This window comes from Chenopodium quinoa, unplaced genomic scaffold (genome assembly GCF_001683475.1).
Source record: "Chenopodium quinoa cultivar QQ74 unplaced genomic scaffold, ASM168347v1, whole genome shotgun sequence".
Lineage (NCBI taxonomy): Eukaryota > Viridiplantae > Streptophyta > Magnoliopsida > Caryophyllales > Amaranthaceae > Chenopodium > Chenopodium quinoa.
This window is the reverse complement of record NW_018745540.1, coordinates 2,741,057-2,753,556: the sequence shown is the minus strand read 5'-3', so window position 1 is coordinate 2,753,556 and position 12,500 is coordinate 2,741,057. Positions and strand designations below refer to the sequence as shown.

Below are 12,500 nucleotides of genomic sequence, written 5' to 3'. Positions count from 1 at the left end.
CCTCCTTTAACAGACCCAACACACTCCACAGGCTACTCCAAAGGTAACTCGGGTCATACCCATGCTTAGCCTCAATGAGGCTAGTCCGCCTAAAGTAGCGAGCTTTCATCAATTTAAAACACAAAGTGTGAGGGTTCGTAAGGAAGCGCCATAACTGCTTCATCAATAGTGCCTGATTGAAACAATGTAGGTCACGGAAACTAAGACCACCCATTGCCTTCGGAGCGCAGAGTTTGTCCCAATTTTGCCAATGGATTTTACGATGGCCCGTATGAGAACCCCACCAAAATCGCCCCAATAATTTATGAACATCATCAACCACATTGTCCGGGATTTTAAAAAGGCTCATCATGTAAGTCGAGATTGCTTGGGCGACAGCCTTGTACTTCTTTACCAGGCTTGGACAAAAGTTTCTCCTTCCACCCATTGAGTTTTTCCAAAGTCTCTCCTTCATACCAGAAAAAATAATTCTTTTCGATTTGCCAACGACCGTCGGGAGGCCAAGATATTTTTCATGTTTAACAACTTCCCGCACACCCAATAAATTCACAATTGAGTCTCTAGTATCCGCAGACATATTTTTACTAAATACTACTTCTGTTTTATCTTGATTTACCTTCTGACCCGATGCACATTCGTATGTACTGATTATTTCAGCAATTTTAGAGCATTCCTGAGAAGTAGCTTTAGCAAACAAGATACAGTCGTCAGCAAAAAACAGGTGAGAGACCCTAGGCGCCGCCCGACAGATTTTAATACCATTGATATCCCTGTTTCCTGCAGCCGCAGAAAGTAAAGAGGAAAATGCATCGGCACACAATAAGAACAAATAAGGAGAAATAGGGTCGCCTTGCCTGAGACCTCTAGTGGGAGTGACGGAGCCAAATATCTCATTATTTGCTTTAAAAGAAAAGGTTACCGTCGATATACAGTCCACCACCTTCCTTACCCATAAATCAGAGAAGCCAAATTTACGCATTACAGCTTCTAAAAAACCCCACTCGACTCTATCATAGGCCTTACTCATATCCAGCTTCAAAGCAATTGACCCATCACCAACCCCTCATCCCCGCTTCATAAAATGGAAAATTTCAAAAGCCACCATTGCATTATCAGTGATAAGTCTACCCGGAATGAACGCACTTTGATTAACAGAGACAATGTCATCAAGAAAAAATTTAAGCCTATTAGCCATCACTTTAGAGATTATTTTATACAGCACATTGCAACAACTAATAGGCCTAAAGTCCTTCATGTTCTTCGGGTCGCTACATTTCGGTATGAGAACAACACATGTCTTATTAATCTCAGATAAATCAATCATATCCAACCACCAATTTTTCACCATGTTCACAATGTCAGACCCGATAATATGCCAAAATTTTTGGAAAAACATAGCGTGCATACCATCCATACCTGGGGCTTTATTGGGGTGCATTTGAAAGAGAGTCGTTTTTACTTCGTCTGTGGTAGGAATTTTTTCAAGAGCCTCATTCATGCCTTGCGTGACTCTGGAAGAGATACCCGCCAAAGCAGCATCGAAAGAAGTGGGGCTACAAGTAGCAAACAGCTCATTAAAGTAGTCAGCAATTATGTTTTGAATGTGACCTTCCTCCGTATGCCAATTCCCATTCGAGTCATAAATGCCACCAATGTGATTCCTCCAGTTACGGGTGCTTGCTTTTCTGTGAAAATATGCAGTATTTTTGTCCCCATCTCTCATCTCATTCGACCGGGCCCTAGCATGCCAGTAAGACTCTTCCAATCTATGTAATTCATTAATCTCAGATGACAGCGATTCACATTTCTGAAGCATACTCGCATCCAACTGCCCACTCTGCGCCTCAACCAACTGATTTTCAAGGCTCCGTAATTTCTTACGAGTATTCCCAAAAGTAGACGATGCCCACTTCCCTAAACGATCTGCACATAGGGAAATTCTCTCGTGTATAGGTCTCCTTGCACCCTCATTCCAAGCGCTACCCACAACCTCTCCACAATCCTCCCTAGACAACCATAGAGCCACAAACCTATAAAGACGCCTCCTCCTCCTATTTTCCTGATAGAAGTTCGAACTAAGCGTAATGGGAGAATGATCCGATGATAATCTAGCTAGGTGAGAAACACCAAAATGAGGGAACATGTTGCACCAATGATCCGACCCCACAAAACGGTCAAGTCTTTCCCGGATTGTCGTATCAATAGACTTTCCACGTTGCCATGTGAATTTGCACCCATTGTAACCTAAGTCACGTAATCCACAATCATCCAAGGCTGCCTGAAACTCTTCCATGCACCTTTCACGCCTCACCATTCCTCCTTCCTTCTCCGATTCATGCATTATTTCGTTAAAGTCCCCAAACACCAAACACAGCAGAGTACATTGGCGCACTAAACTTCTCATGAGATCCCATGTTCTATGTTTGTTCTCGGCTTCCGGCCATCCATACACACCAATAACCCTCCATTTCGGCACCCCCCCCCTCTCATCATAAATATCAGTCGCACAATGATGGTCTGAAAACGAAATCACCGATACCTCCAAGTCCTTCCACCACAGGCATAATCCCCCCGCTCTACCATTACTACTCCTACAAAACCCATTATTAAAACCACATTTTTTTTAATTTTCTCCATCATACTAGCCTCTACTTTAGTCTCCATAAGAAAAACCAAATTTGGGCGTTCCCTCCAACATAAATCCCGGAGGGCTCGCTCTGTCCTCGGGTTGCCCATCCCGAAGACATTCCAGCTTAGAGTTTTCATGGCTCTTCGAGGGGTTGGATATGCCCAACGCCCTCTACTTGGATTAAGCTGTCCCCAGCACATTCATTCACAGTCACCCTTCGCTTCCTTTCGCAATCCTCCTCCAGTATACTATCCCCCTCCCCACTAGATAACAGAAAATCTCTCTTCCTCTTGCCCTCCCCCACGTCCGTATGTATAGGCAGCAGCTTGCCTACCCCATACCCCTTCTCCATCCTCTCAACTCTTCTCCACAGTCTCCTATTGTTATTCTTTGACCCCCCACTCGCCCTCACCTCTACTCCCACCTTACTCCCCCCTCCTTCAGATTCCCCCAGTCTACTCACATCTATTTCATCCCCCCTGCCCACCTAAATGCAAGCCTCGGGACTAGGATTTCCAGCCCATATACTTTCTTCACCCCTTTCTACTCTCCCACTCCCCTTATCCGCCATCCTCTCCTTTTCCACTATGTCCCCTTTCTCCAAACTACACCCCTCACTATCACTCCCACCATTTCTACCATTTTGGACAACCATCAGATTTAGGTTGAACGACACTGTGCTTAGCAGCAAAATATACCTCCTTCCCATGCGTACTGCTTGAAAGATTTTTCCCATACAAGTTTACTGGTTTGTGGGTAAACTTGATAGCACGGGCAGCACGTAACCTCTCCATTTCTTCCTTTTTCTGGGTATTTCCCTTACTTGGAGACGCCTTCAACCATAGTCCCCATTGTTTCTCCCCACCCCCATCCTCCTTCTCATCCTTATGGCAATCCCTCTCCGTATGCCCCAGTAAACCACAAGTGAAGCAGAAAGTCGCCAACCGTTCGTATTTTATTTGAACAGTAGTAATAGCTCCCTTCTTATTGCGAATTCGCTGAATCCTGCGCAAGGGCAAAGTAGTATCCAGCAATACCTTTAATCGTCTTGACTTCTCCCATCCCAGAATGTCTTCTTCAACCTCCAACACCTCCCCAATCATTCCCCCAATTCTACGCACGTCATTATCAGTCCTGCTATCCAAGGGTAAGTTATACAACCTAATCCAGTAAGGGCAATGTTTTATATCAATCAAGTCAGGTTGTTCATTTCCCTGTACCTCCTTCAAAAGCAATATGTTATTGTCAAAAGTCCAAGGAGCACCATCAATCACCTTCTCCTTATCTCGCCAATGGAAGAATTGTATCATAAAGAAGTTGTTCTCAATCTTACGAAACACAACATCACGCGATAAGGACCATACTTGTTTCAATGTTCGTTGCATAGCTTCGAAATTATATGAACGAATTGTTAAAATTTTACCTACCAAAGAAAGCCCGATATTTTCAGGCGGTGCAACGTCCTCTTGCCCTCCAAGATCAGCAACTACCCCTTCCTCCTCCATGATTTTCAGTCGTGCCCATCTGTCCGTGATATCCTCAGCCATTCCACCGTCCTCCGATCACCAACACACTGCCAGAAACGAATCCCTCTGAACAAGGGACCAAACTTGACCCGCAAGACACTACTCGACTATTAGGGAGAAAAAACCCTAAGCAGATGCGAGACTCTTTGTTTATCACATTAACTTTTATAATTTGTACGTGGTGAGGATAATTCTTTGATAGAAAAAGGGTGTCCATCAAATTGTAATAGCCATGTACTTTAAAGGTGTACGTTAGCAAATGTAATAAAATTAAAGTATTCTTTCTCTCCCTATGAACCTTTTCGTACCGTGATTCTATATTTCTTTGTTGGTCTACGTATAAGTTGAGTGTTTGAGCTTAATCTTAGAGCATTCTTAACCATGAATAATTAAAATTATTTTAATAAAATAATATTTAAAAAATGAGGGATTGATGAACAGTTCCATGAACAATTGTGAACGGTTTGGTTTCTCAAATCGTTTGTGAATTTTATTCGTCTGACATGAAAGACTTTGCTGACAAAAACATTAGATGATTATTACATTGTAAATTATGTATGTATTTTAATTTTTAGTAAAAAATAAATTGAGGTAAGGTAGGTGAATAGTAACATGAACAATTTTTTTTTTTTTTGTTCACCGTTAAGAAGAGGAAGTTGGAAATTATTTATTTGGTTTGATGTATATGAGAGAGAAATTTTTTTTTTTTTTTCCTTTTTCTAAAGTAACATGAACAATTTTTTTTTGGTTCATGAATAAGGATGCTCTTACCAAGTATGTTAATGAAAAAATATATCATGTATGTTTATATTTCTCTTGCTTTTAAAAATTGGTTATGTTTTCATCCCATTTATTTATTTTTTAATTAGTGGACAATTATCTATATATGTCGGTGCTTGTAAAAAATAAAATAAAAAAAAAGGTCTATATATGTCGGTGTTTTTAGCCTCACTTAACTTTGTCGGTTTTAGTTTGATATAAGTCAAGTTCCTCACTAAAGTACAATTACATAGGTCCAACCTTAATTTGGAATTTAAAATACATTTCTAAAATACAATAATGTTTTATGGGCCTTCTCTCCTCTCTCTTCTATGGTTTCAATTTTCTTGCGTGTTTAGACCGAAAATAGTCTAATTTCTTCGGAAAAGACTATTTCCGACCTTTTTATTTAATTTAATTTAGTTTTTTTGCTTTGATTTACGTTTTTGTTTGTTTTGATTTGTTTTGTTCTCTTCATTTATGAGAGTCTGTCCCAGGATTTTGATTCTCATCCATGGATGGGAATTTTATTTTTAGGGTTCTTATAATAATTGAGAAGATAATTTGGATTCCTATGGGTGTAGGGTTTGTCATCAACTTTTCAATCAAAACATCAGCGCGGATTGCGAAGGACTTTACTTGGAAAGATGCAAAGGCATCGAAAATCATTGCTCGCGTCAAGCTTGAAGCGGTAGGATATGAGCTATGCCAAATATGCAAATTAGTTATGAATTTGATTGTAAAAGTTATAGTACTTTCTCTAAATCCACTTGTTCACAGATCTTTATTATTGTAAATGCCTATTATTTAATGATATTATTACTTCCCGTTCAAAAAAAATAATGATTTATGGACTCTTTCGTTATTACAACTCTAGTACGCAGTATTAAATTTAGATTGAATCAGACAAATTTAGACATATCAAGTCGTATTAGGTAGATTAACAACAATGTACAAATACGGAGTAGTATTTTTGGAACAATATTTTCACATGAATTGTTTACAATAGTTTTTTCGTTTTCTATTTTCTAATAGGAGCTGCCAACTTCATTTTTATTTTTTTGGGAGTTAGTAAAGTTTCATTTAAAGATGCTTTACAACTAAGTTTTAGTAGCTTCATTAAAAGATACTTTACAACTAATTTCCGTTAAATATGGGTTAGGGTAATTAAAGCGCCCAAATATTTGGAAAGAGTTAATCAACAATTTGAGTATAGTACTGTAGTTCCGACCCGGAAGAAACGGGTTCCAGTGGGTCCGGAGCCTTGAAGGGTGAGCATGTGAGACCAGGTATGTTCCCATTTATTGCGTCAAAAGATGCGTTTCATGTATTTTTTTTGTTGGACTTAGCCCACTAAACTACCAGCTCCTAGCGCACGGCTATACCACCGCTTAGGGCTTATGGCCAAGGGGACAAGTATGTAAATTTTCTCAAAAAATAAATATATATATATATATATATATATATATATATATATATATATATATATATATATATATATATATATAAAACTAATTAAAAAAAAAAGTGGCATGTGTTAACCATATTGTTTCATATTTTGTCAATACAATAATAGCAATAGCTAGACCCGAAAACAGTTCATTCGAGTCAAGTACAAATTGTGTCATTTTGGATTAGCTAACATTTGGTCAAGTACGGTTCGGGACTGATCAATTCAGGCATCGAGTTCCGCCATTTTCAGGTCGGGTTAATTTCAGATCGAGTATGTTCATGTTGGATTAAAATTAGGTCGGCTCATGTTCGGGTCATTATTTTGTGTCAATATTGTGGATCAAGCTCAAATCAATTTTATTTGGTTTGTGAGTTCGATTACAATTGGGGATGAAACAGTTTGAGTCATTTATGGCACGAGGCATTTTTAGTTCAGGTATTATATAATTTTGGTTCGAGACAAGCGAGTATCGCGTTTGTTCGTGTCAAACAATTCGGTTTAAAATCAGATCGGGTCAACTTCAGGTTGGGTCATTTCGGGTATCGAGACAACTTCGAGTGGGGTACAATTGAGTTGGGTCATTTTCGATATCGGGTCAAGGTCAAGTCAACTCCACTTTAGGGTCGGAAAGATTTTGAGTTTCGGGTCATTGTTATCGAGTCACGGGTCGGGTCAGGATTGCCAGATCTAGTAATAGCTGACCACAAGTCAGGTCGGGCAATGGCAAGAAAACTTGTCTTATTTTGAGCCAGAGTCAAGCCCAAATGAAACCTTGTTACTAAATCCTTTATTTTGGGCTAATAATAGCGGGTGTTTTGAACCATTTTTTAATCTAGTCAAAATTATAGGCTATTTAAAACCCCAAAAAATTATGAAATTGGACCGAAAACCCAGGCCAGACTTCTCGGTTAAAAATCCTCCCAAACCTTGCCATTTTTCCGGCCAACGAGGCAGGTTAACCTTAGCTTGACCAGCTCTTCGTAATACGAAGTAGTAATAATGTTCCCCATAAAATCTTTTGAGGTACAAATGCAAATAAAGCTGAGTCAAGCTAAACCCTACCCAATTTATGTTTATGTTCATTTAACTCAAGCGAGTGATATACAAGTATGAGATTTCAGCTGAGATTGTTTTGTCCATTCAAAAAAAAATAAAAAAATAAAAAAAACTGTTTTGTTTAGAAGATTATAAAGTTCGTGAACAACTTGTCTATTAGATGAGTTGAGCTCAAAGATGAGAATGAGCGAGCTTTGCATATTTTGAATTCTAAGATCTCAAAATCAAGTATCAAACTATCAATACAATAACTCTTCAAATCTTTCATTTATTTTTACGCTAACTTAAATTAATATCCATGAATGATGTATGAGCTTGTTTTTGTATGTGTTCAATCTCTAATCTATCTCCTTAAAATTTGTTTTATATATTTATTCACCTGATTTTTATTAATTTGAACTTGTTACGATTCTATCATAAATTATTAAACATTATTTTAGTTGTAATTTGAACTGGATACCCTTATCAAATTTTCCTTAAAATTTAAAACTTAATATTTCTAAAATAAGTGAAAATAAGATAAACAAGCATAAAAACCAATGTATATCTAGATCCAAACCACCGCAATCCCTATTCAAGTATTCATAGCCCATAGATTTTATTCCCTCAACAAAATTCACTTACAAAATATTTTACCTTACTCAACTCACCATCCTATCATTTTTAATCTAATATCATATCATATATATCATATCATATCACTAATAAATGAAGTTGGTCTCGCAGCCAGGCCATGAGACAGCGACACTAACATTCCATTTTTTAGCCAAGTGTCGCGCCATATAGGCGACAAATATGTATTATTGTGACACATATGTTGCTAAGTAGGCGATTCTTGGATATATTTTTTTAAGATAAAAAAAATTGTATAGAGTTTTATTATCACTATACTCTAATATTTCACATATACAAAATTAATTATAACTTTTAATAAATATCGTATAACTCAGTTTTATTTCCACCATAAAATTCCTTTTAAAAGGTTCCTTAAAACAAGATCCATTTGTAATATATTTAATTTAGTAAAAAAAAAAATAGAGAATCAGTAAAAATAAGTTTTAATCAATAAAAACAATTTCGATTTGGTAAAAATACTTTCGGTTTAGTAAAAATAATTTAAAATCAATAACAGTAATTTCAAGTCAATAATAAATTAATAACATAGGTATCTATTTACAAACAAACTACAAAAAGTACACTATTATATGATATTGTATGTCTAAATATCTTGTATTATTAAAAAGGATTATATGCCCATATCATATCATATCATATCACATCACATCACATCACATTACTAATAAAGCCAGTCTCGCAGCCAGGCCACGAGACAACGGCTCTTGCCATTCCAGTTTTTCGTCAAGTGTCGAGCCACGTAAGCGACAAATAGATATTATTGTGATTAGATTAGATGCCACTTTATATTAAATTGGATAGATTTGTTTAGGATAAAAAAAGTATGCATAAAATAATTTATAATTCTTTTGAAAAAAAAATTATCTTTTTATTGACAATAAAATTTTATTTATAGCAACACACCACATATTATAATTAATATGAATATTTAATTAACAATAGAATTTTAGTCCTATAGGAATAACCACGTAATTATAATTGTAAATATGGCAATGTATAATTTTTTTTTAGTCTACCATTGATTTACCATTAAAAGCTTTTGAATAAGGTATTTTTCATATTCGGTTATAATATTTTTGAGTATGTTTTTTATTTTGTTATTGAAATTAAAGAAGTCAAAAACTATTAAAATTAGAAAACAACAGGAATTGTACAATACAAGAGAATTTTGAAATGAATTTAAATCAATGTTAGCAAGGTCTTAGAACTTTACGGGTTTTTCACTTAAAAGCGTTTCAATTTTATTTATTTATTTATTTATTTATTTTGGTATGCTAGTCATATAATTATTTTTTTCAGCTTATTTTAAGAAGAATGGAAGCAATAAACGGTTAAAGGTGCTACTAAATTTAATATTACAATTAGTTTCCGTTTGCTTTTTTTATGTTAACTCAAATTTCTCAATTTATATTTACAAATTAAAATTATGTTCTAACCATTTACAGGCATAGAACATCACATGAACAAGTAAACTATAATTTGATCAAGGATTTAGAAATCAATAACGACAAACAAGACAGGATTTTGAAATTAAGGATCACTAGAATGTGGGGTATTAAACCTAAAGAGGAACAATCATCAATCAACTTATTTTGAGTTAATCTAAAGGTTGACTTATTTTGAGCTAACCGCGCAAAGGTTGGCTTATTCTTGACAATTTTTCCAAAATAATACTACTACTACTACTACTACTACTACTACCACTACCACTACCACTACCACTACCACTACCACTACCACTACTACTACTACTACTACTATAATAAAAATAATAATAATACAAAAAACGCCTGCAAATAAGTACACCATCTAGAATGGGTATCCAGGGCAACGTCCGGGGCACGTACTAATAACTAATATGTAAAGCTATACTTTTAGTCAGGTCACAAGACAACGACATTAAGCGTTTCAACTGTTCGCCAACTGTCGCGCCACGTAGGTGACAATTAATTATTAGTATGACTGGATGACGTGTAGGATTTATTTAAATATAAATTTTTTTTTGGAATATGATGAAAAGTTGGATAAATTTAGATAGAGTTTGTAAGATAAAAAAGTTGGATACATTTTAATAGATTTTGTAGGATAAAAAAATCATTTTATCATTTTTATTTCAATAAAATTTGGATAGATTTTTAAGATAAAACTTTTGATTTAGAATTTAGAATTCTATTTTCAATCAAATACCAATATTTTATATTACAAGTGCCGAATCCAAAGGGATATGTAGAGGTACAATTGTACCCCATTCTCCTCCCCAAAAAAGGGAAAAAAAATTCAAATAGACATGTTATTACATACTTCCTCCATTTTTAATTAGATGTATCATTTTTAAAATTACGGACTTCTAGACAATTCTTAGAGTAGAGAGAGATAGAGAGAAAAAATAAAGAGGACCCATGTGATATGAGAAACTTCTTCAGGTGGTAGTTTTTAAAATTGCGGACTCCTAGGCTTTTAGAGTAGAGAGAGTCAAAGAGTAAAAATCGATATAATCAGTCTGTTAAGTCTTAACATCCAACCAGCCTTTCTCTAGATGTTCAAACAAAATGAAAAGAGATCATAACTTTAGACAACCATTCTTTTTAGTTGTACATTATTACTCCTACTACCCTACATTACACTTCTGCCAAACCAAGCATTCTAAGTATTTGCTTTCTTTTCTTATTTTTTTTTCAAATTTCTTTTTAAACACTCATATTCAAAACACTTTTCCCATCTTAGCTAAAATTAAAGATATTAAAATCCCAACTTATCCTAGAAATTTCATCCAACAGTCTGAAAATAGGTGCAACTCCAAACCGATTTCTTCTAATTGCTCCAACCATGCTAATTGCGTCACTTTCAAGAACTATCATATAACCCAAACTCTTTCCTAAAACCACCCATATCTTTATGAGCGGTAGTACTATATATTTTTATTTTTTTTTATTTTACAAGTCTAATTGTCAAGTGATTATTGATTCATGAGTAAAAAATTCAAATAACATATATATTTTAGATAAAATATTTTATCTTAAAATTCAATAAACAACTCGGGCATCGCACGGGGTACAAAACTAGTAACTAATATATAAAGCTAAACTTTTAGCCAGGCCACGAGACAACGACACTTGGCGTTTTAAATTTTTGCCAAGTGTCGTGCCATGTAGGCGAAATATAAGATTTAATACGACACCTCTGTCGCTAGATAAGTGAATTAGATATATTTTTTAGGATTAAAAAAAGTTATTTATATTTTTATTTTTAATAGGAATTCTAATTTTCCATATGAATAAAATAAATTGTAACTTTACTTCCTCCGTTTTTCTTTATTGCATCACTAGCTTATTAAGTCTCATGCAATGCACGGTTTTACTTAACCTAATTATGAATTACAATGTTAATTTAACAATAATTTGTAAAAATATATATATAAAGAAACCTAATTATGAATTACAATGTTAATTTAACAATAATTTGTAAAAATATATATATATATAAAAAGAAAAGAAAATCAACTATGTTTTCAATCGAAACAAAATAACTTAAACCTGGTTGGAGTAAAAAAAAAACTTTCAAAGAAAAAATACAAAGTTGAATTATATTATATTCTAATACATTACCTTATACGTATGTTTTTTAAAATGTTTTTGTTTTTTTGTTAAATGCATATTAATATACTTCATACCAAGTATATAATTGCCAAAATAAAAATAATTTTAAAATAAAAAAGATATGAAGATTTTGAGAGAAAACAAAAAAAAAAAAAAAAAAAAAGCAAAAATGGCGTAACTTTTCAACCAAAGGAATAGAGGATGACATTTGGTTTCGCCTTTAGTATATATTTACTGATAAGGACTTTTTACATTATTCACACAATCTTCTTTGACCATTTTTTTGTGATTAATTCGTAAGAAAAAACATAGTCATGTGGGATGTAGTTAAATTCGTCTCGAAATCTACTTTTCAAAATATCAATTTTTCATGATCTTTACAAAAGTATAATTAAATATAATAATAGCCAAAGTAATGCATTAGCAAGCGTGAAATCACTCATGGTGTAATAAAAAAAATGGAGGAAGTATTATAAATATGTTATTTTTATATCATAAAATTTATTTTAAAAAGTTGTACAAAAAAATTCATTTATGATATCATATCACTAATAAATAAAGCCGGTCTCGCAATCAGGCCCTGACACAGCGACACTTGGCAATCCAGTTTTTTGCCAAGTGTCGCGCCATGTAGGAGATAAACAAGTATTATTGTGACACATATGATGCTAAGTAAGCAATTTTTGAATAGATTTTTTAAGATAAAATTGTTGTATAGATTTTTATTATCGATAAAATTCTAATATTTTATGTATAAAAAATTAATCATAACTTTTAATAAATATCCTATAACTCAATTCTATGTCCATCATCAAATTTGTTTTAAAAAGTTCTTTAAAATAAGA

At 34.3% G+C, this 12,500-nt stretch overlaps 1 protein-coding gene across 1 annotated transcript; it reads right to left on the bottom strand.

The window, feature by feature from the left end:
• Nucleotides 1–3,264: 3,264 nt before the first annotated feature.
• LOC110716098 lies at nucleotides 3,265–4,176 on the bottom strand. Its single transcript, XM_021894732.1, has one exon. The coding sequence runs from the start codon at nucleotides 4,174–4,176 to the stop codon at nucleotides 3,265–3,267; it is 912 nt and encodes a 303-aa protein (XP_021750424.1).
• Between the last annotated feature and the right edge of the window lie 8,324 nt (nucleotides 4,177–12,500).